Genomic DNA, 23,987 nt, shown 5'->3' with positions numbered 1-23,987 from the left:
CCTCCCCTCCCCTCCCCTCCCCTCCTCCAGGAGGCCCGCCCAGTCCCGCCTTACTGGGCTTTCCTCAGTCCCCAGTGGCCCCCAGGGGACAACTATTAAATGTTGCCCCCTTCTGTCCCCAATCAGTTCACCACCCCCTAAATAACGGCCAGCCTCGCCTCCAGTGCCCTGACTGCTAGCTGCACCCATTGACATGGGCCTTAGTAATTATGAAGAAACAGATTTAGGAGCGTTTTGGGCTGTTTTCACTTCTTCCACCTTTTTCGCCTAGGCCAGGACAGATCCCAGATCCCAAAAGGGATTTTGGGCGGGACGCCCTGCAGAAAAGTGGACGCCCAGAGGGCGGGGCCAAGCCTGGGGCGGGGCGGGGCCAGTGAGGGGCGGGGCCTGGGCGGATCCGGGCGGGTGGCGTCCCGGGCCGGTGGCTGGTGGCGGCGGCTGCAGCGGCAGCGGAGGAGCGGGCTCTGGGCCGGGCCATGCCGGGCGCACGCGGGGAGTACCTGGCGCCCTGGTGGGTGGTGTGGCTGCACCGGGCCCCGCACCTCAGCCTGCGCCTGCAGTGGGTGAACAGCACCTTCCGCCCCCGCGATGAGGAGTACCAGGAGGTGAGTGTGCACCGTCCCAGCCCGCCGCTCTGCCAGCCTCCCAGACCGCCTCCCCCATCCCTTCCCCCCGGGACCCTCACCTGGGCGCTCCCGTCCGGGAACCTCGTGGGCCGGAGCACTGGGCGTTGGGGGTTCGATCGCGGTGGGAAGGGGAGGGGAGGGGGTGCGGGGCTGCCTGCGGGTGGAGCTGAGCGCGGAGGCGGAGGCCGCGCGGGGCGGGCGGGGACCTTTGTGCCGGATCCCGGTCCCTCCTCCGGGCCAGCGCGGGGCTCCGGAGTTTTCCTTCTGCGGCTTCGGGAAAAGCTCTCTTTCCGGGGCCGGGCGACCGGGAGAAGTTTGGGCTGAAACTACAATAACTGGAGTCTCCCGAGTTGGGCCCGCAGCGCCCCTCCTCCCAGCCCTGCCCGCTGGGTGGGAGCCGCGGCACCCCTCTTCCCGGGCGGGGGCGGGGGCCCCTCCGGCGCCGGGATGTTTGGCGGAAGGACGGTGGTCCGGGTTGGCCCCGGGTCGGCCCCATCTGGCCAGCGTCAGCCTCCCGGACACACGGCCTTCTGTACCCTGGGTTTTCGGGGTCTCAGCCGGCCACCCCCCTTCTCCCTGCACTTCTGCCATTTCTCTGTTGTGCTGGCCCTTCGCCCTGCGGTCTCTGTTCCCCACGGCGCGTGGGGTACCCCCTCCCCAGACTTCCTCGCCCAGGCTGAGCCACGGAAGCTCCCCACATTCTCAGGTCTGGCCCAAGCCAAGTCAGCTCCCTGCTGGTCACAGATCCTGCTGCCGCCCGGCCGGGCCCGTTTGTTCTGAGCTATGGGCCAGTTTCCGGACTTTGACCCCCGCCTGCAGTTCAGGTTCACGGGCACCGTATCCGGTATGGGGCCCGTCCGGCCTGCGGGACGCTGAGCCTGGAGCCGGCTGTTCGCCTCCTGCAGGCCCGGGAACGGGGATCCCCACCGGCGGGGTGTGCGGAGCCTGCTGGCCGTTAGTCTAATAATAGCTCCTGGGCCCTCCCCTCCCTCGCCTTCCCAGAGAATCTGGGCCCTCCCTGCCTGGCTCCCTCCCCTCCTAATCTGTGCCGGCTGGGCCCCTCCCAGTCAGAGCCCCGCCCGTGGGAGTCGGAGGCCCTGAGAGAGAATGCCCTTGCCTGGGGCAGCCCTGGGGGATATCCGGCTACGGTCACGGTCATGGCCCAACCCCAACCCCCAGGCTCCTGGTCCCCTCGCGCCTCCTGAGGACAGGGTGGGAGAAGAGGTGGGTGAGCCAGCCAGGGGTGGGAGTGGCTCTGGATGTGGGGCCTGTTTGGTGAGTTCTGTTGTCTGAGCCCATCTCTCCCAGAGATCCCCTTTCCCCTGAGAGGCAGTCCCAGCCAGAGCCGGGCAGCAGGTGGTAGCACCCTGGATCGGGCACCTTCTGCTGCCAGTCATCGGGGCGCTCAGCAAACTTGATCCGAAACGAGCTCCCTGCCAGGCTCGGGCGGCGGGATGGCCAGGGTGGCCGGGCCCGGGCCGGGCTCCGCCATGCCGCTGTTGCTTGCTGTGTGACCATGGCAGGTGTCTGTACCTCTCTGAGCCTCGCTTGCCCCACCTGCACATGTTAGGCCAGATGTCCCATGCAACATGCTTAGAACATAGAGGGTCCCATAGCACACAGTAGGACCGACCCCAGACACTGGTGAGCTAATGTGCCTGAAACATACTGATGTCTTAAGCTCCCCAGTGCTGTGCTCGCTGTTGCTACAGTCACCGTGTGAGCGCCACGTGCACTTCCTGTCCCCTCTGCTGCATCCGTAGACCAGCCCTCCGGGACACGCGTGAAGGAGCAGCGGTGCTTGTAACTGTATATGCAGGGCAAGCATGAAGCAGCAGAGATATTTTCGTGTTTCGGCATGTACTTTCATGTCTAAACTCGGGGTGCTTCTGTTTATAGACTCCCCACAAGGTGTCAGTGTGTGTGCCCAGGCCAGGGGAGGGCACAGAGTGGGGGCTAGGCCCAGAATTACAGGCTCGCCCCACTAACCCCCTCTTCGGCGTGGGGGCGGCCAGGCAGGGAGCCCCCGGGAAGGGCTGGGGCGAGCCAAGGCTGGGATGAGGAAGCACCATTCATCCAGCCTAAAGGTTGAGTCATGGTCATCGGACAATCACGCTGCACCCCACCCCCACCCCCATGGTGCCCGCCAGAGGGTGGGAGGGCAGCTGGGGGTGTTAACCCTTCCCAGCCTGTGGGCCCCGCGGCCCCGGCCTCCCCACAGGGCTGGCTCACTCTGTCCGCTGTGGCTTCTGGGAAAGGGGGCTCAGGCTGTTCCCCGCCCCCACTGAGTGCAGAAGCCCCTTGGGGTCCAGTCCCAGCCTCGGGCCTCCCAGAATGCAAGCGGGTCACTCTGCCCCCGGCTCGGGGCCTGGGTTTCTGCTCTGGTTCCTCAAACCGGAGTTCACCCAAGTCCCTTCACCGAGGAGAGGCTGGGCCGAGGGGCTGCGGGCAGGGCGTTGGGTGGGATGGGAGGTGGCGGCTGCAGGGCACCGGGAGGGCAGGTGACGTGGGAAGTTGTCCTGTCCAGGCTGTCAGAGCAGAACTGGCTCCCTCCACCGCTTTCTCCCTCTTCCATCCTCAATCTCCCCTGCACACGGGGATCTGCCCCATCCTCCCTCACCCCTGCACAAGGGGACCTGCCCCATCCTCCCTCACCCCTGCACACGGGGACCTGCCCCATCCTCCCTCACCCCTGCACACGGGACCTGTGCTGCTCAGAAGCAGGACTGTCATCCCCTGTGAGAGGGCTGCAGGGACATGGAGGTGGGGGAGTGGCTGTGGGAACTGTCCTGCTGGTTAGCCCTCCACTTCCCTCCTCCGCCTCCCCCACCTTCCTCCTTTCCTCTTCCCATCCCACCTCCTTCTCTCCCAGCCCCCTCTGCCCCATCCCCCCTGCCCTCCTAGCCCAGCAGTAAACCACTAACAATGCCCACCCTCCAAGTCTGGGCTTCCCAGCAAGGCCTTCCAGCCCTCCTCCCACCCCTCTCCCCGCCCCCCTGCCTGGGCTGAGGCATTATCGGTGACCTCATTGGGGCCAGGTGCCAGGCCTGCAGCCCCAGCCGCCGATTTTCAGAATCATCCCCCCCTTGGACCTGAAGGGTCCCGGCACCTCCCCCACCCTCTGATTGCTGCCACCAGCACGGGGTCCCCGAAGCAGGCTCCCGCCCCGACAGCCCAGGCTGGAGCACAGGGGGCTCTGGGCCAGGACCCCCTCGGGGGGCACGTGGGAGGCTGGGTGAGGCTCTCCCCTCTGGAGCCTGACTGGCAGCCAGAGCCAGCGCCGGCTGCGGCCACCGATCCTGGCGCCATCTGGCTGCATCAGGAGATCGGAGGGCATGGAGCAGGCACAGGCCTCCTGGCAGACAGCAGCTCCCTTTACGGGACCTGAGATCCTCGCTGGGCCTGAGCCAGCACCTCCTACCCCGTCGGAATTCTGGGCTTTGCTGCCACCACTGGCACATGAGGTCGTGGGGTCCCGTTCATGACTCCGTGAGAGGGACCCCAGAGGGTCCATCCGGACCTCTCCCCTCCCCTGGCTTCTGGCTTCTCTGGGGGGACCCCCACCCCTAGGACAAGGCTCGGAGGAAGCAGATCCGCCAGGACATCCCTTCCTGGGCCTGGCCCAGGTCCCCCTGAGCTCCTGAGGTGTCCCTCTCCCTGCCTGTCTCCCTCAGTCACCTGTCCCCTCAGCCCTCCCTGCCAGCAGATGCCCCCTGCCCTGTGGGGTCCTCGGGCAGGGTCTCACCCATGTCCATCCAGGCGTGTCGGCCACACACCTGGGGCTGGCCGGCAGCTGCCCCCATCCCACACCACCCCCCTCAGCTGGTCCTCCCCGACCCCCCAGCCCCCGTGTCTGCAGACGCACCGCTGAGCCTGGTTCCTACACCCACAGCCCCGTGGGCGCCCCAGGCCTGAGCGCAGGGCCCGCCCAGACCCCCCACAGGCCCAGCGCTGACCCCACGCCTCTCCCTCCGCAGTCGCTGCTGTTCCTGGGGCTGGTGGCCGCCGCCTGCCTGGGCCTGAACCTCCTCTTCCTCGCGGCTTACCTGGTGTGCGCCTGCTGCTGCCGCCAGGCCAAGCCGCGCCCGTCCTGCTGCGTCACCTGGTCGGCCGTGGTGGCCGGGCTCGTCTGCTGGTGAGTGTCCCTCCGCGCCGGCCCCACATGGCGGCTCGGGGCGGCGTGCGAGAGCGCGAGGGGACGCGGTGGGCGGAAAGTGGGCCTGCCCACCGCGTCCTGCCCTTCCTCGCCCTCCACCATCAGCCCCCCAACAAACCCCAGCGGTTGGTTCGTCCGCTTTCTGGCCACGTCCTCCTGACGGAGCTCCGGGTGCCTCATGGAGAGCCTGCCCCTGGTGGGCCTTGTCCCTTTTCTTGCCAGGCGGCGGGAGTCAGAGGCCTGGAGCGGGCATGGGGCCTCTGCTGTGCCACGTCCCCTGCCCGGCTGAGTATTGGGTGGCACAGGCGAGCAGAGGGCACCTGCTCTCTGAGTCCCTGTCCCCTCCCGGCCGCTGCCTTGAAGCTGATCAGTGACTCTCTCTCATCATTGATGTTTCTACCTATATCTTTTCCCTCCCTCTCTCTGAAATCAATATATATGTGTGTATATATATATATGTATATATGTGTATATATATGTATGTGTGTGTGTGTGTGTGTGTGTATATATATATATATATATATATATATATATATATATATATATATATATATATATATTTAATAACTCCAGAGGGTCAGATCCTGTAAGTAATAATCACCTGCCATTGAGGGGAAAGTACACAGGAGTGTGCAGTGCGCTTAGCGGGTTCTTCATGGTATTTGTGCCGGGCAGGAGGGAGCCAGGGAGAAAGACAGCACTGTACAAGGGAGGGCCCACTGACACACAGGCGGAAGGCGGGCACCCTGACCTGCACTTGTTTTTTTTTAAATATATTTTTATTGATTTTAGAGAGGAAAGGTGAGGGAGAGAAAAATAGAAACATCAATGATGAGAGAGAATCATGGACTGGCTGCCCTCTGCACGCCCCCCACTGGGAGCCTGCAACCCAGGCCTGTGCCCTTGTCCAGAACTGAACCTGGGGCCCTTCAGTCCCCAGGCCAACGCTCTATCCACTGAGCCACACCAGCCAGGGCCTGGCCTGTACTGTTAATGGGAACACTGAGCAGGGTCAAGGCGCCTGGAAGGTTCCTATCACAGCCTCCCAGGACCCCGTCCCGCTCCTGTCATGTTTAAAGAAAGAAGAATCAGTGCATACATGTCACCCCTACCCCCAGGATTGCTGTCATGAATGAACACCCAGGAGGCTGCTTAATGAGGCGGCTCACGGCCCCCAGGGTGTGGGTGAGAAAAGCGCAGTGGGTGACAGAGGCGGGGCCTGAGATGATTTGTTCCGCCTGGAATGCTGGACCAAATCCCACCAGATGCAATTTCACAGAGAGAGAGGCAAAGCTCCCCTATTGGTTAGAACAAAACAAACACCCATTCACCACGCAGGAGGGAGGGGGGACGGGAGGGAGCAGGGACAGGGCTTGGGGGGGATCCTGCGGAGAAACCGGGGCTTGTGAGTACCAGGTGGGGAGAGGGGATCTCAGGGCATCAGCGCCCCCCCCCCCACCTGCCCCTGCCCCGTGCTCAGCGCTGGATGGACAGCCTGGCCCCTCACTCAGGCCATGTTGAGGGGGAGCACTGCCCAGTGAGCGTGGAGCTAGAGGACCTGTGTCTGACCTCAGGTGTTGGACGGGGCGTCTGAGAATCAGAGGCTTATTCCGGGGGACCCAGAGGACACCGGGAGCCAGAAGGGGGCTCCGGCTCAGAGGAAGAAGAGGCTTTCTTCAGCTGGACTCACGGGGCCAGAGCAGGAGGGTTTTCTGCAGCCAGGCTGCCCTGAGCTGTGGAGGAGGCAGCCAGGCCGGGACAGGCTGGCCCTGAAGCCGCCCGCGGAGAGAGCGCCTCAGCTAACGTCAAACCCACCTGCTCTCCCCGGAGAGACCAGCTCTGTTCATAACAGTCAGACCTGAAAGCAACCAGGACTTCCGTCAGTGGGTGACGGGGACCTAAGCTGTGGCCCATCCAGACTCGGCGCCCATAGGAAATGAGCCACCCGCCGGCGTGGGTCAGTGGCCGAGCGTCCACCTGTGAGCCAGGAGACCACGGTTCCATTCCCCGCTACGGCTCATGCCTGGGTTGCGGGCTCCATCCCCAGGGCGGGGCGTGCAGGAGGCAGCCGATCCATGCTTCTCATCACGGATGTTTCTGTCTCCCTCTGCCTTCCTCTCTGAAACCAATAAAAATATATTTAAAAAGAGATGAGCCGTCCCGCCGTGGCAAGCCGGAGGAAGGGGAATGCGCGCGAGTGAGTGAAGGAAGCAGGTCCGAAGAGGCCACGTGCTGTGGGGCCCCCACCACATGGCATTCTGGGAAAGGCAAAGCTCTGGAGGCAGGGAAACACAGGGACGCCAGGGGCTGGGGGAGGGGTGGACAGATTGGACAGAGGGTTCCAGGGCGAGGACCATGCTCTATGTGGTGTTTAATGGAGGACGCATGTCCTCGGACGCTTGTCCACACCCATTGCATGTTCCACACCGAGAGGGAGCCTCATGCACACGTGGACTTTGGGTGACACGACGTGTCCATGTAGGTTCAGTTAGAACCTGTGGCCAGCTCTGGTGGGGGCTGGTGGCAGCAGGGGAATCTGGGAGGGGAGGCAGGAGGTACGTGTGTCACCCTGAACTTTCCGTTCCGTGTTGCTGTGAGCCTAAACTGCTCTAAAAAACACGCATATTCAACAAGGTCTCTGGTGCCACCTCTGACTTCCTTTGGGGTCTTGCCCCTAGTGCCGCGGTGGGCGTTGGTTTCTATGGAAACAGCGAGACCAACGATGGGGTGTACCAGCTGATCTACTCCTTGGAAAACGCGAACCACACCTTCTCCGGGATCGATGCGCTGGTAAGGCTCTGGGCAGTGGGCCGGGCCGGGCCGGGCACAGCGGGGGAGGTCAGTGTGGTCAGAACAAGGGCCCGGTCAGATCCTTCCCATTCAGCTCCGGGGGAAGAGGGGGCGCTGGACTCCATTTGGGGCTGCAGTTGGTCCTGCCAGGAGCGGACAGGCAATTGCTGCTTCTGGGGCGGGCGGGGTGCCAGGGACGTGAGGACCGAAGGAGAAAGGCTGCTGGGAGGGAGGGGAAGTTGACAGAGTGCAAAGGCGTGGGGACAGGGCGGGACAGATCCCAGTCATCTTCAGGAGACGAGGGCAGGGGGGCTGCTGGGAATGTGCCAACCCGCCCCCGCACTCCTCCTCGCTCGGCGGCTGTGCCCGGCCTGGGCCTGTCCGCCCATCCCCCTCAGCACCGCTCCACAGAACTCCAGTCACTATGGGACGGCTCCGGGACTTCCTCCGTTCCCTGGCCGGGATTCTCTTCCGGGGCTGGGCTCCTCCTCCAGGGTCGATGCTGGTGTGTGGCTCATGCGGCTCTTTGGCCCCTTGAGTGTGGCTCTTCCACAAAATACCACGGCCTGGGCGAGTCTATGTTGAAGAAATGGTGTTAGAAGAAGTTTAAGTTTAAAAAATGTGGCTCTCCAAAGAAATTTCAGTCGTCGTACTATGGATGTTTGGCTCTGGTGACTGATAAGTTTGCCGACCATTCTCCTATGGGACCACAGCTCCATCCTATACCCTATGGTACCACAGCTCCATCCTATACCCTATGGGACCACAGCTCCATCCTATACCCTATGGGACCACAGCTCCATCCTATACCCTATGGGACCACAGCTCCATCCTATACCCTATGGGACCACAGCTCCATCCTATACCCTATGGGACCACAGCTCCATCCTATACCCTATGGGACCACAGCTCCATCCTATACCCTATGGGAACACTGCTCCATCCTATACCCTATGGGACCACAGCTCCATCCTATAACCTATGGGAACACTGCTCCATCCTATACCCTATGGGACCACAACTCCATCCTATACCCTATGGGAACACAGCTCCATCCTATATCCTATGGGACCACAGCTCCATCCTATGGGACCACAGCTTCCACTATTTACTAACTGGCCTGTAACCCACCCCAGCCTCTGCCCCTCGGTGGGGGAGCTATTAACTCTGGAACATCCCCCTCTAAGGCCTGGGGTGGCGTGGGGAAGGGTGCTGCAGCAGGCCGGCGCTGGGTCTTTGTTTCTGCATTGCTGTTTCCTAAAGAAGACAGAGGAGAGAGGCAGCCAGGTCCTCGCGTCTGTCTTTGGAGGAGGGATTTAGGAAAAGAGAGAAGTTAACTCGGAGCTGTGGAGGGGAAGTGGCTTCCAACTGACGTTGACAGATCCCGTTCGCAGCCCTGGGCTGTCACAGAACAGGAACGTGAAAATGCCACGGAGTTCACGGTGTGTGTCTCCTCTTGCGTTTCATAACGTGCCTGCGGCCACGTGTGCGTCCATCTTAATGAATTAAAAAGGACAGTTTTCCGGGGTGACGCTTAGTTGCTGTGTTTACTTACACGTGGTTTTCACCCCGCGTGAGGCCGAAAGCCCAGGAAGCCATAAGGGGTGTGCACCTCTGCGCCCCGCCCCGCCCACTCCTCGGCCGGCCACGCCCACTCCTCAGCCGGCCACGCCCACTCCTCGGCCAGTGTGTGAGAACCAGGAACTAGCCGGAACCGAACAAGCCATGGACAAAACAAAACAAAACAAAACGAAACAAAGGGCCTTTCTCCTCCTGGAACCGGGAGCTCAGAGCGCGGAGCGGTGCAGATGTGAAGGCCGCCCCCCTAATCCGGGGTCATCTGCCTCCTGCTGAGCTCCGGCTGTGGGAAGCGCCTGCCCCTTCTCCTGGGTCACCTTTATCTTCCTTCCCGGCCCGGGTTTCACACGTCCGCCCTTCCAGCCAGCCGTGCAGGTCCGGTTAGCGTGACCACCTCAGGACAGCCCCGCTCTGCTTCCCCTCGCGGCCAGCACACCGCCGAGCAGGCCCGCAGGGAGGGAGGGGGGCGCTGGGCTCCGGGGCTGTGTCCCCCGGGGACCCTGGGTCTGCGGTCCTTGTCCTCAAGCCACAGACAGTCCCTGCCATCGCCCCTCCCCCTCGACCTTCGGATCGCAAGTTGCTTCCTTCAGGGTCCGCTCAGCTCCAGGTTCTTGAGGCTCAGCCTGGGGTCTGGAGCGTGTCCCTCCGCCTGCCGGACAGACGTGCAGACAGAGAAGGCGCTGGTCTCCTCCCACCAGGTGTCCAGGCGGCAGGATGGGGTCTGTCTGTTTGTGCAAAGCTCCCTGTCTGCCTTCACGCCAGCGGGGAGCTGCCGCTGGCTGGAATACCAGCATCTTTCTCTCTCGAGGCCTTTCCATCCTGTTTGGGGAATGAACAGTCAGGCGGCAACAGGAACTCTGGGCTCACACAGAGGATTCCTCGCCCCGAAAGAGAATCTGTAATCCCAACGTGTTGAGAGTTTTAGGAGAATCACAGGGAAGCAACAGGGGGATCGTGTGTTTCCCGCCTGGGACTCAGGTGCTGGATCGCAGGGACAGATCCTGGACAGGCCAGGTCGGGACCTGACCCCTGGAGGGAGGGGCCAGAGGGCTGGGTGGGTGATGGGAGCCTCTGTCCTCCGTCTTCCCTCTGAGCAGCAGCCTCCGGAGCCCTGCAGGGCTGGGCGGGCGGGAGGGCTGTGGTGGGCGTAGGTGGAGGTGCACTCACTGGAGCCCAAGCCCCGTCCTCCGCTCCTCCCAGCACTCCTCCGGAATCAGAGTCGGGGTCCGGAGCCGCCCCCTCTGGCTTCCTCCCGCCCCCTGGCCAGACTCCCACCCCGGCCTCTCCCCAGGTGTCCGGAACCACCCAGACGATGGAGGTGGACCTGGCGCGGCACCTGGCCCGGCTCGGCGAGATCTTCGCCGCCCGGAGCGACTACCCCCAGGCCCTGAAGCTGGTGCAGCAGAGGGCGGCCGGCCTCGTCGACCAGCTGGCGGGGGTGCCCGTGTGGACGGAGGTCAGCGCCCAGCTGACCCGGCTGGCCGACCAGACCGGCTACGTGGAGTACTACCGGTGAGGGCCCCGGCAGGGAGGTGCCCCAAGGTCTCCACAAGCCGTTAGCTGAAGTGAGAGGACACGAGGGCTGGCGGGGCGAGGGCTGGGCCTTAGACCAGCCTCCGGGAGGGCGGTGCTCAGCTGGGACCCCAGCCTGGACCTCACAGCTCGGGCTCCCAGCACCGGCTTGCTCACTGGCTGCTGCTGGGTGAAGTACAAGTGGTTGACGGTTCCTCACCTGCCGCCATGTGTGGGGCCAGCGGCCAGGGACATGGGCGCCTCTTTGTCTGCATGGAGCCTCCCCTGATGGTAATGTCTTAGCAAGCCCAGCGTGCCCCCAGCTGGAGCGATGGGGGCTGGGGGACACACACACACCGCCCCCCCCCTCATTTGCCATACTCGGTGCAAGCTCATCCCTACGTCACCTGTTCTTTGGGGCCCAGTGATGTGTCCCCTGCCCCCCCACTCCTCAGACACCGGGCCCAACACGCTGGGCACTCACCGGTCAGCCAGAGGGTCTAGAGAAGGTCCCCCTGGGAGAGCCCGGGAGGGCGGCAGCCGTCTGGCTGAGTGTCTCCCGGCTGAAGGAGCACCCACTCATGAAGTCCCTGCACCCGGGCCCGGCACGGAGTAGGCTGGAGGGCGGAGCAGATAAATGAGTCCTGACCAAGAGGTGTCACCTCTTTGGACCCCCTTCTCCCTCCCCACCCATTGGCTCCTTTTCAAGCCATTTGCAAAGGTCACCGCCTTTAGCCCGAGTTGCACCATCTACTCTGGCTTTCTGGATTCATTTCCCCTTTATGGGAAAGCCCCTCCCCTGGCTGAGAAGCCAGAGACCTCCGCACCCCTGGCTCTCACCTCCCTCGGGGCAGGGCCCTGCTGAGAGGCAACACATGAGGTCTTGGCTCCAGGTAGCACCCCGCCCCCAGACCCTCCCTGCAGCCGTCCAGCCCCTGCCCTAGATGGAGGATCCTGTGCAGCAGCGCCTTTCTTCCTGGTGACAGACTGCCACCTCTGAGGACTGGCTGTGACCCGTGACCCCAAACAGAGGCCGCTGATCCGTCCTGGGACGGAGAGACATTCACTGGCTGAGCCTCCACAGCCTTTTTGTCATGCGGGGTCAGGGGAGTCAGGCGGTTGCAGCCAGCTTTCTCCGAGAGGACCTAGCAGAGGGCATATCTAAAGGAGCTTATTTTTAAGGTAGTTTTCTTAAAAGTGGGAGAGGTGGGCCCTAACTGGTTCAGCTCAGTGGATACAGAGTCGGCCTATGGACTGAAGGGTCCCAGGTTCAATTCCGGTCAAGGGCATGTACCTTGGTTGCAGGCACATCCCCAGTAGGGGGTGTGCAGGAGGCAGCTGATCTATGTTTCTCTTACATTGATGTTTCTAACTCTCTATCCCTCTCTCTCCCTCTCTGTAAAAAATCAATAAAATGCATATAAATAAATATAAATAGATAGATAGATAGATAAAAGTGGGTGGAGGAGCGTGGTGCCAACTGCCCAGGAGCTATTTCAATCTGGGTGATTGACAGGGACCCCTAGAACTCCCGCCCCCAATTCCCACCCCTTGGGCAGCAGAGGTCTCCTCGGGGTTAGTGCCTGCAGCCCCTGAGCCCTGAGGATGGCCTGTCCCTTGTCCCATCTTCCGCTGTTGCTCGCTCCTTCTCTCACCCGCTCCTTCTCTCACCCGCTCTTCTCACTGAGCGGCTCTGGGCGCTCTCTGTCTGTTCTTGGCTGACCGGCCTTAGGGCTGGGGCTCCAGGCAGCCTCCCCCTCTCTGCCTTCCGGACGGTGCAGAGCACGGCCATCCAGCTCAGCAGACATCCCTCAGCACTCCTGCCCACGCACTGGAGGCCTGACAAGCCCGCACAGACGGCCTTGTGACGGAGTGAGCCCAGGAGTGAACCGGCGGAGGCCGGATGTGGGCGGGGCCATGGGAGTCAGGGCTGGCCGCTTCTTGGAGAGCCTTGAGCCCCGTCCGTCCTCCGTTGGAAATACAAACCCAGGCCATCCCCCACTCCTCTGGGAAGATGCATCCGCCTCGCGGAGCTGTTTCCAGGAACCGCATGCGGCGGGAGGCGAGGCTGCAGAACCAGGGGTTGAGCTCGGTCCTGGAGAGTGAGCCGGAAGCAATCCTGACCTGATTTCCTGCCGATGGGGAGGGAAGCCGCGAGAAACCTTCTGATTTGAAACATGAAGCCAGGACTTTGAGAGGGGCCTGGTGGCTGGCCTCTCTCTCTCTCTCTTTCTCTCTCTCTCTCCCTCTCTCTATATATATATACACACACACACACGGGAGAAAGGGATAGAAACATCAATGGTGAGAGAAGCATTGATCAGCTGCCTCCTGCACGCCGCACACTGGGGACTGAGCCTGCATCCTGGGCATGTGCCCTGACCGGGAATCAAACCATGACCTCCTGGTTCATGGGTCGATGCTCAACCCACTGAGCCACACCATCCAGACATGGCCTTGTCTCCTGTAGGAAGGTTGGAGAGTTGGGGAACTCCTGGGCCCGGCTCCCTTGCTGCCGGCCTCAGTTTCCCAATCTGTGAGTGGGGATCCTAACACCAGATGGTCCCCAGGTCCTTCTGGCTCTGACTCTGATTCTGAGAAAGCTGGCTCCTGATGGCCTCGTCCTGCAGTCTCCCCCAGAGCCTCCGCCTCCATTTCTGGGCGCCACAGGCACCTGCCGGTCTGCCCCACTCTGTGCCGGGGGTGTTTCGATCGGAGGGTCTCCATTCACAAAGGCAGGAAGAACCACACTTGGCTGCCACGCCTCCAGCGAGCTCCCTCCCCCTCGGAACCCTTTTGTCACTTTCTCCCGGCTCCGGCCCACTTCCTGCCCCGTATACACGCCAGCCCTCTCACCCTCCTTGGGTACCAGTGAAGCAGGAAACCAGCGCTGGAGAGGAGGGGTCCCTGAATTTATTTGGCTCCGACATCGAGGAAAAAAATGAGCAGGAAGCTTCCCTGTGGGCACTAGGAGAAGGCCCTCCAGGGCCCACCCCGCCCCCGGCAGTGGTACAGCGAAGGCTCGGTGGGCCTGGGGCTGCTGGTCAGGCCCCCCATTGGGGAGTTGTGCCCTGCTCCCCCTGACCATCCCTCGCACCCTCCCCACTCCCCTAGGTGGCTTTCCTACCTCCTGCTCTTCATCCTGGACTTGGCCGTCTGCCTCTTCGCCTGCGTGGGCCTGGCCAAGCGCTCCAGGTGCCTCCTGGCCTTGTGAGTAGCCCGGCCTGTGGGCCTGGGACAAAGATCGGGGCGAGCAGGGGGGGTGGCGGGGCCACCAGCAGAGAGAAGGGGACCCCCGTCAGGCTCGAAGGAGGTGGTAGGAGCAACAGCCTGCAGCCGCCTCCTCCCCTGCTCAGCGCCCAGCCAGGAGGGGGCGGCAGCCACCTTGTTATCTGGACCCCAAGCAAGGGCTAGGCTTTCCCCTCTATGTCCCCCACCGGGGCCTGCCCAGGCCTGAGCCTCCCCCCAGCACCTCCTCCCTAGCCAGGACCCACCCCTGTCTCCAGCTCAGCCACCTACGTCCCAGGGGTGGGCCCTTCTCCCTGTCCCGGCAGTCAGCGGGGCCCATGGCAGGGCAGGGACCAAGACTCGCGGCTCAGGGAGGGCAAGTTCATGCCAAGAAGAAGGGCGCTGAGGTTGGTGGGGTATCAGCCATCAGGGGGTCCCCTGTCTGCCATTGCCTGGACCCCACCGCTGTGCCTCTCTCCCAGGCTGCTGTGCTGTGGGCTGCTGGCCGTGGTCCTCAGCTGGACGTCCCTGGCTGCCGACGCCGTCGCAGCCGTGGTGAGTGGGGGTGAGTGGGGGGGACTCGCCTGACCAGGACCTGCTGAGGTGGGTGGTACATCAGCGTGTCCCGCCCAGCGCCCCCAGGCCAGGTCGGCTTCCGATCTCTGTCCCTAAGCTAGAACCCCAGAATCTGAGAGCTGAAGGGCCTTAGATCCCCTGCACCAGCCCCCACCCCCTCACGCTTCAGGGGGGACACAGGCCCAGGGAGAGGAGGCTTCCCTAGGATCCTGAGGCGGTTAGCCAAGGTGATAAAAAGACAGCGGGAGCCTGTCCTTTCCCCCACCCGGCCGGGCCCAGCCACGGCTTACTGCTCGTGAGGACGTGCAGGGTGAGAGGTGACGGGAGGGACGGGTGGGGTCTGGCCCTCGGCTGGCGGAGCCCCCTGGCCTCCAGCCCTCTGCCCTCGGCGGCACAGCCTTGGGCCCTGGGACGTGGCATTGAACTTGCCTCTGTCCCCTTCCCTCCCACCCGGTCTGGCTCCCAGCGATGCATGTGTGTGGATGTGGCACCTCAAAATGTTAGAAACTAAAATACAGGGTCGGGGCACCTCCTATGCAGATGCTCGGTCTTTAATAGATCTGGCGTCTGAGTTAAGCTGCGTGCGTGAGTTCTTCACTCATTCACTCATTCACTCCTCATTCACTCATTCATCTGGCTGTTGTCTGGCTCCGTGGCAGCCAGTGGGCCGGTGCCATGTCTGTTCCTCACTAAGTGGCAGGAGAAAGGCTGGTGGGATATCTGCACCCCCATGTGGATGGGTGCCGCGGAGGTGCCCGCTGTGTGTGTGGCGGGGGGGGGGGGGGGGGGAGGCAGGATTTACCAGGGGGTTCAGGGAGCCCCTCGCTGATTCGAGGGCCCCAGCGACCTGGACAGAAAGGAACGGGCTCCTGCCCGGAGCCCTGTACCCAGACTTACGCCCAGGGGCTCAGGGCTGGCCGCTCGCTCACGGGACCCAGAGAATGAACGCCGAGTGCTGCTGGGGCGGAGCTGGCCGGAAGGCAGAGGAGGCGGGCAGCTCCCGTTGGGGCTTGTTCCCCCAGAGGGAGAGCTGGACAGGCGCCAGCATGTGTCCCAAGGTGGGGGGCCCCTCAGACACAGGGAAGGGCAGGTCAGATGGCACACGTCATGCTCCAAGGCATCCTGACGCCATGGGGATGGGGGAGGTGGGGAGGGGGCTGTGTATAGTCAGGAGAGTGGCTGCTGGCCAGGGCAACACGCACCACTGCCAGCCCACCGCCTCCCCTCCGGACGGTGTGAGCACAGGGAAGCTCACACATGCAGTGCATGCTGGGGCCTCCTCCCCCACCCCCCCCAGCCTCTGCCCCAGGAGCAGCAGCAGCCAGCGTGCCCCCTGAAGCTGCCCTGTGGGAGGCAGCTTCCTCCCGGCTCCTCCCCGGCTGCAGCATCCGGGGAGCCCAGCGGTGATTTACAGTCTCTGGGCCGGGTGCCTGGGGTGCAGGGTTGCAGAGAGAAAGGCCATTTCCCTGACTGGCATAGTCAGGCCCTGGGTGCCAGAGCCCCTGAATGAGCCTTTGATTGGCTGCACATCCTGCTGCATTGTAAACGGAAGCGGGGGAAGCGGGGTGAGGAGGAGCCGGACGGGGAGGCGGGCGGCCAAGGCTGCTGTGGTCCTCTTTGTGTGGCCGCCCTGCCCCCGCGCTCCGAGGCCTGGCTTCTGTTTGTGGGTTGTTTTTGGAGCTGTGGGGCCAGAGAACTGACACGGTGCCCCCCATCACCCACCCCCTCTGCCTTTTCTGTCCCCTGAAGGATCTCCCCAAGGAGGCAAGGGGCAGTAGGAGGTTTGGCTGCACAGCACCACTGATTTGAGGGGAGCTTCCCGGAAATCTGGGCACTCCTTCCCCGCATGGGCCCCTGGAAGGTCACTGAGGCTCTCCTGGCCTCAGCCTTCTCCTCTGTAAAATGGGGAGAATCCTAGCCCTTGCCCTAGAGGATGGTTTGTTGGTGGGATGATGGGTGGTTAATCCATGGGATGGGGGAAGGAGGGGGTATATAACACATGCTCACTTAATGGCAGTTTCCACTGGTTACCACTGTGTTGTCATGTGAGGGTCCCAGGCTGACTCCTTTGGAGTCGGGAGCTGCCTGCAGGCTCAGCCACCAGCTGGGCCCTGGGTGGCTTCTCCCCCCGCCCCAGCTGTGCTCGGCCCCTTTCCCTCCCCTCCCATCCCCGTCCCCACTGCGTGGCCAGTGCATACACAGGCCCCTGTCCTGGTGACAGACACGGGGAGTCCTCCTGGCCGGATCGGGGAGGCAGGGACGAGAAGGCCACATCCCTGGCAGAGCTTCTGACAGGGCCTCCTGCCCCGTCTTTGGAACTTCTCGGGGGTGACCCAACAAAGATGGTAGCCTCGCTCTCTCCCCACCCCCCCCCCAACCCCCTCTGGCTGGCTCCCCTCCTTCTGCCCCTCCCGTGACAGGGCGGGGTGCCTGGGCCTTGCTGGTCACCAGCCAGGCCATGCAGTGGGTCATCCGTGGCAGAGCCTGGAGCTTGTCCTCTGACTCCCAGCCCCCCAAGTCTTCCCGAGCAGGCCCCGCCCCCAAAAGCACAAAGACGGATTCAGCACCAGCATCCTTCTTTAGAGGGTCCAGGGAAGGCTCCCCGGATTGACACCCCGGAGGGTGTGGGACCTGGGAACAGCAAGACAAACAATGAAACAGATGAGCAAGGGGGCCCTGGTGCAAATGACCCAGCACCCACCCCGCAGCCGCCGTGGCCCCAGCTCGCCAGGGTCCCTCCCGGAGGAGGCATCGGAGACTTGGAGGCTTGGTGGACATTAGTTCATAAAGGGAATGTTCTAGGCAAGGCGCCTGCAACAGAGCTAGGAAGGGCAGAGGCAGGACTCAAACGGGGCTCCTCCCAGGGCCCGAGAGTTGTGACTTGGCCCCGCCCCTCCGTCTCTCCCTGGCTTAGGGCACCAGTGACTTCTGCGCGGCTCCCGACAGCTTCATCCTGAACATCACGGAGGGCCAGCCTAGCACAGGTAACCAGCCTGCGGGCCTCCGTGGTCAGAGCTGCCTGGTCAGCCAGGCTGTGCCTCTACTTACCTGTTTCAGCCCTGTGGTCCCCAGTCTCTCCCAAACCCCACACTTCCAGCACCAGCTGGGCCTCCTTCAGAGGTCCTCCTCCTCCGTTTCTTTTTGTTATTTGTTTTTATTGATCTCAGAGAGGGAGGGAGAGGGAGGGAGAGATAGGATCATCAGTGATGAGAGAGAATCACTGATCGGTTGCCTCCTGCGCACACCCCCACCGACACTGAGCTGGGGATCCCCCGTCCTGTGCCCCGACTAGGAATCAAACTGTGACCTCCTGGTTCACCAATGGATGCTCAACCACTGAGCAACACCAGCCGAGCTGGGCCTTTTCTGAGAACCTGCCTTCTTGGGGAGCTTGGGGGTGGCTCCGCCTCGGAGGATGGACGAGGGCCTGGTCCCTTTCCTGACCTGGTCTTTGCCTTGCAGAGGTGACCCGTTACTACCTGTACTGCAATCAGAGCGTCAGCAGCCCCTTCCAGCAGGTACTGCGCCCGCCCAGCCCTCCCCCTGCCCACAGTCCCCCCTCGTGGGCCCCCGGCCCCAGCACTGACCGGGCAGGGGGAGGCGGCCGGGTGTCCTTTGCTTCGCTGTGGTCCTCTGAAGGGGACAGTGCTCTCGGTCAGCATCCTCCAGGTCACAGTAGACCCAGGGCGAGGTTGGCGTGCAGATGCAGCGAAGTGGGTCTGGGGGGGAGGAGGTCCAAGAGTCGGCATCTCTTTCAGGCCCCTAGGCCAGGCCGGCGCTGCTGGTCCGAGGACCATCCTCTGAGCAGCAAGAAGCAAGAGGACCCTGCAGCTCCCAAGGAGCCGGGGGATGAGAGGGAGGTTCCTGTGGGCGGGAAGGGCCTTAGCCAGGGGTGAGCGTGCAGAGGCAGCCCGGAGAGGGGTGCTACGGGGGAACCGCCCTCCGCAGCGGGGGGGGCCTGGGGAGTGACCCTCACCGCGCGGCCGGGTCTCTCCTGGGCAGGCGCTGACCGTCTTCCAGCGCTCGCTGACCGCCATGCAGTTCCAGGTGGCGGGCCTGCTGCGCTTCGCCGTGCCCGTGTTCCCCACGGCGAAGGTGAGGCAGTCTCCCCAGCGCCCACGCAGAGGAGGGAGAGCCCGGGGCCAGGGCCTCAGGGAGCCGGGCGGTGGGCAGGTGCTCCCCCTGGAGTCTGGCCCCTGTGGCTTCAGAGGCCTCTGTGCACCACCCGCTGCTGTGGGTGATCCTCGCCACAAGCCCCGCCCCCACCGCTCAGTCTCTGCCTGTCTTTCTGTCCATCTGTCTGTCTGCAGGAGGATCTGCTCAGCATCCAGCTCCTGCTAAACTCCTCCGAGTCCAGCCTCCACCAGCTGACAGCCTTGTTGGACTGCCGAGGGCTGCACAAGGTGCTGCTTGGCCCCGGGGGCCGTGCGTGGGGTGGGAGCCACATTTTCCCAGAGCAGCCAGGAGGGGCTTAGAGGAGAGATTGCCCGGGGATGGGGAGGAAGCCGGGCAATGGGCAGGTGGGAGAGATACCTGGCTGCTTGGTTCTCTCCAGCAGCTGAGACAGGGAGACTCGGTGAAAGTACCAGGGGGCGAGCTGGCAGCACTGGGTCACGTCACCTCTAGGGTACTGGGGACCCTGACCTCGGGGAGGGCGGCCGCTCCCCACTGTCCACACTCCCGGCCACCTGGTCGTCCCGTCCATCTCCCTGGGTTGCAAGTGGGCATCCCAGGCCCACGGCCAGGGTCAGCTCCTGGGATGGGAACTCAGACATGATGCAGGGAACACACTGGGATCGTGTCGGCAGCTTTCACATCCCGGGGCGGGGGGCGGGGGGCAGGGGGGAGCAAAGAGTCATCGTGCCGGTCCAGGCCGAGGGAGAGGGGCTTCCGGGGCCAAGCCCAGCCCCCAGGCCGTGCCCGCTCCCGTCCAGCTGCGCGTCCCCTCCCGCAGGACTACCTGGACGCCCTGGCCGGCGTCTGCTACGACGGCATCGAGGGCCTGCTCTTCCTGGGCCTCTTCTCCCTCCTGGCCGCCCTGGCCTTCTCCACCATGGTCCGCGCGGGGCCGCGGGCCTGGAAGCGCTCTCCCGCCAGGTGGGCTGCCCGGAGGGGGCCTCCCGGGGGGCTGCTCTGACGGAGCTCAGAGCTGACCACCCGGGATGGACAGGAACGGCGGAGGGCACGGGCACTCCCCCCCAGCAGGCCCCTGGGTTGGTTTCTGCAGAAGGAGCTGGGGCGGGAGTGGGTCTGAGGACGGTGACAGCATCGCACCCCCACCTGGCATCCCTTGCTGGTCCTCTCTTCCTCTGCAGGCCTCTGCAGTGGGACATGAATGAGGGGGGTTTCCCTGCTGGGAGGGGTGCCCCAGGACACCAGGAAGCAGAGGTGGTAGCACTGCTCAGCGCCCGCCTGTAGAATCTTGAGGAGGTAGACAGAGAAGAGATGGAAGGTCCGAGGAGAGGAAGCAGCTTAGGGAGACTCCGTGGTCAGCATGGCGGGCTGCCTGGAGGCAGCGGCTGTGAAGTTGGGATCAGGGCTGAGGAGCGTGTTTCAGGGGAAAGTCAAGGACGCGGCTGTGGCCGGAGGGCGAGTCCTGGGAGGAAAGACGGGGGAGCCGGCCTCGCCCCTCACGACGGGCGGGCGGGCCGCCTCCTGTGTCGTTCTAGGGACAGAGACTACAACGACATCGACGACGACGACCCCTTCAACCCCCAGGCCCGGCGCATCGCGGGCTACCTCCCGGCGCGGGGCCGGCTGCCCAGCTTCTGCAGCTACAGCGGCAGCCTGGACAGCCAGCCCGGCCCACCGCCGGCCCAGGCGCTCTCCAACGCGCCGGTCTCCGAGTACATGTACGGCAGGGCCCCTGGCCCCCCACCCCACCCCGGGCAGCCTCGCCCACAGGGAGATAGGTCCGCCGGTCCCAGAGGCCGAGGGATCCCCTCCCCGGAGCCCTGGGGTGCTGGCAGGAAGGCCCCAGGAGCAGCTAGTCACATGACCCCTGCATAGCCCCGTGTGCGGAGGGAAGAACCCACTGTCGGTGGGTCTCAGGCCGAGAATCTGCATTTCCCCAGGCCACGCTGCCCCTGGGCCCTGCCGCTCACCGAGGCCTATTCCCCGGGCCCCCCCCCCACACACACACACACTCAGCTTCCTGCCCACACTCCCTCGCGCTCTCCATGGTCCGTAGGCACGCCCATGGGACCCTCCTTCCCCGCGCCCGCCCCCCTGAGCACTCCTCTCGGCCCTGCAGGAACCAGGCTGCGCTGTTCGGCGGGAACCCGCGCTACGAGAACACACCGCTCATCGGGAGAGGCTCGCCGCCGCCCACGGTAACGGGGTCCCCCAGCAGGCAGGGTGCGGAGGGCTCCGGGCAGGCGTCTGTCCGGTTAGGGCTGCACCTGCCCGTCCAGTAGGTGAACTAGGAGCCCTGGCGTCCCGGGACCTGGGATCTGTGGCGCTGAGACCAGGATGCTCAGGGGCCCTCGGGGATGCTGCTGCAGGAAGTGCCCCGGATACTTAGGGACCTGCAGGGAGGGGCGGGCGCCCCAATTACGGCCACACAGCTGGCTGGCCCGGCTCCCGCTCCCTCAGAAATTCCCGGCACCTTCCCGAGTACAGCGTCCGGTTTAGCTGGTGACGCGTCTGACTCTGTGCTGCTGCCGCCTCTCCCCTCTCTCCCCCAGTACTCTCCCAGCATGCGGGCCACCTACCTGTCCGTCGGGGACCAGCACCTGCGGCACTACGGGAATGAGTTTCCAGCCTAGCTCCCAGAGGCGCCTGCCGCCTCCGACCGGCGCCGTTTGGGATTGGTTCGCCTGGAAGCTGCGTGTCATTCATAGAAGCCAAAGGCCTCTGGGGACCACCTGCGGGATGGCAGGGCCGGACGGCGCCCGGGCCTGGCTGGGACCCTGACCAAAACCGCAGGCAGACAGACGGAGGGCCCGCCACCTGGACCGGCCTCTCCCTCCTCTCCTGTCCCCCAGCTGCTGGCTGCCCCTACCCGGGAGCCTGGATCCCGCCCTCGCCGGGTGGGGAATGACAATGACAGCGAGGAAGGCCCGGCTCAGGCCCGAGGGTCCCACTGCCAGCCCTGTGCCTCCTGCGTGCATTTTCCTGCAGGCAAACCTGGAAGCGCTGATCGGGAGATGCTTGCGGGAAGGCGATGTCCCCGATGAGACCGTCTCCCAGGGCCTGGGGGCCTCTTCCTGGGCCTCAGAGAAGGTGCTGGAGCCCTGCCTAGGAGGGCTGCTGCCGCTCGCTCGGGCCTGGCAGCTCTGCAGTGACAGCGGGTGGGAATGGGGTGACAGCCCGCTCCGTCCCCGGCCTTTCCGCAGTCATTGGTCGCATCACCTCCCTTCCAGCGCCATGCTGGAAGTGATGCTGGGAGTGCGTTCACGCCGACAGGAAATCGCGGACACTTTGAAAGAGACTAACTCTCCTTTCCCCAGCGTTTTAAATACGTGGATTCGCCAAAGAATTGAGCCTCAGGGCGCAGATTTCACAGTCCATCCGGCTCCGTCCTCACCCCTGGTTTGGATCCCGTTCCTTTTCGGGTCTTGCTGACACTGCCAGGACCTAGGGGAGGAGGGAGGGGGGATTTTTAAACAAAATAAAGATCAGTGAGACCTCCTGCCCTAAGCTGCTGTGTGATGGCCCTTTAAGGGGGAAGGAAGGACAAACAGCATGAATGGCGTCCACCCAGGGGAACGGCCGGCATGGGCCAGTGTTCTCCCTTTTGTCTTCAGGCGAGTTTGTCTGGAAAGGTTTTAGCAAAGCTGGACAACTGTCGTCTTCCTTGCCACCCCCACCACCCTATCCGCACCCCACCCCCTTGTCCCAGGCCCTGTGCTCCCCGCTGGTGAGAAGGCACTAAACCAGGAGAAAACACCCACGGTTCTGCCTGCGGAGGAGCCAGGGTTAGGGTCTTGGGTGCCGCCGACATCCTGCCAACTCTCAGTGCCCAGTGCTCCCACGGCCTCCCACGCCAAAGCAGGGACATGGGTGCCGGGCTTGGGGCGAGGCTCCAGTTGCGTTTTGGAAGAGCCACCTTCTCGTCAAACACGGACAGCAGAGCGGTTCTCAAGCCCCCAGGACAGATGGGGCCACGGGGCAGCCAGGACTCTCAGCATTAACCTCTGGGCCGTGCACCATAGACACCGTCGGTGGCCACGTCCTGTGCGGATGGAGACGGCGACGGCAGGCTGCACGGAGGACTAATGCATGCAGACCACACGAGGAGGTCCCTCTGCCTGGTCCACGTGCGCCCCCCTGGGCGGCCAATAAACCGCTTGTCCTAGAGTGTCTGCTCCGTGTCTGCCCTCCTTGGCGGTGGAGGAAGGAGGGGGCTGGTGGGGCTGGAGGGCCTCCGGGCACATTTCAGGGGCAAAGTCAGTCTTTGGGTTGAAAGATGGGGCTACTGCCCCAGCTGGCATGGCTCAGCGGATAGAGTGTCGGCTTGAGGTTTGATTCCCACCAAGGGTACATGCCTGGATTGTGAGCTTGATCCCCAGGGGGGGGGGGGGTGTGTGGAAGGTGGCTGATTGATGATTCTCTCTCATCATTGATGTTTCCATCCCTCCTCCCTTCCTCTTTGAAATAAAGAAATATATATTTTTTAAAAAGAAAGAAAGAAAGATGGGGCTATTGAGAAGGCCACGGGCCCTCCCCTCGCTACCATCACACTCAGACCCCGTGCCTGCACCCCCCCCCCCCCCTTCAGCTTCCCCGGAAAGGGCTCTGCTCTTCCTGTCGCTAAGAATGAGGAGCATGTGAGACGCCTGCAGGGCACCAGGGCTGCCCCACGTGTTTCTGTTCGTTGCTGGTGAGACCTCAGTAACTTTGCGGGCCATCATTTTGCAAACGGGCCACCAGAGAGGGTAACTGGGAGCGAGGGCCAACCCAGAAGTCAGGCTGGGGGCCTCCGTGCCACGCTATGAGCACGTATGTTCATGAAGATGTCATTTTACATGTGTGAGACTAACATGCCACCACCAACGGTTACAACTAGGAAATGAATCGGCAGAGTGGCTGCATTCAAGGTGAACGCAAAACAACGCTTGCATTTCAACAATGAACTACTTGTTTTCATCCTCTGAAAAACTTGTTTTCATTCTCTTGACAATGGCACCTGCACAGAACACTGGGAAGGAGGGAAAGGGGGTGTCAGTGACCAGTGTTGGCAGTCTCCGGTCTCCGCTCCGGAAGTGGTCTGCTTCTTACTTCCGGATGATTTGTCTGGAACCTATTCGCCTCTGACCGCACAAAACCACCTCGGTGGGCTTTCAGATGCTCCTCCCCAGCCCCCAGTATCCACCCCAGAGTGCTCCGAGAAGCCCGTGGAAGCTTAGGGGCTGATCTTTGGTTGGTGTGGTGGGCAAAGTGACATCTCGTTGGGAACTGTGTTGCCCAGCCCAGTTCAAGGCAGGTGGGTGGTGGTGAAGGCATACGTGGAGAAGTTGGAGAGTTGGGAAGGGGGTGGGGGAGGCACGAAGGATGCATCCACCCCCCAAATGCCTTTC

The 23,987-nt window shown here is 63.3% G+C and overlaps 1 protein-coding gene across 2 annotated transcripts; it reads left to right on the top strand.

Moving 5' to 3' along the window:
• The first annotated feature begins 392 nt into the window (after positions 1 to 392).
• On the top strand, positions 393 to 22,591 carry TTYH2 (tweety family member 2). Of its 2 annotated transcripts, none has more exons than XM_036407659.2 (14): positions 393 to 605; positions 4,604 to 4,761; positions 7,461 to 7,572; positions 10,418 to 10,662; positions 13,777 to 13,872; positions 14,373 to 14,445; positions 17,381 to 17,450; positions 17,929 to 17,984; positions 18,469 to 18,561; positions 18,777 to 18,869; positions 19,421 to 19,563; positions 20,136 to 20,318; positions 20,720 to 20,798; positions 21,153 to 22,591. In XM_036407659.2, the coding sequence occupies exons 1-14, from the start codon at positions 477 to 479 to the stop codon at positions 21,231 to 21,233; spliced, it is 1,611 nt and encodes a 536-aa protein (XP_036263552.1). In that variant the 5' UTR covers positions 393 to 476; the 3' UTR covers positions 21,234 to 22,591. The 2 variants fall into 2 exon arrangements, with proteins under 2 accessions (XP_036263552.1, XP_036263553.1); XM_036407660.2 differs by having other exon boundaries at positions 394 to 605; positions 10,442 to 10,662.
• The last annotated feature ends 1,396 nt before the right edge of the window (positions 22,592 to 23,987 follow it).

Source organism: Pipistrellus kuhlii, unplaced genomic scaffold, assembly GCF_014108245.1.
Source record: "Pipistrellus kuhlii isolate mPipKuh1 unplaced genomic scaffold, mPipKuh1.p scaffold_m20_p_37, whole genome shotgun sequence".
Lineage (NCBI taxonomy): Eukaryota > Metazoa > Chordata > Mammalia > Chiroptera > Vespertilionidae > Pipistrellus > Pipistrellus kuhlii.
Note: the sequence above shows the minus strand (reverse complement) of the source record. Positions and strands in the feature narration are given on the sequence as shown.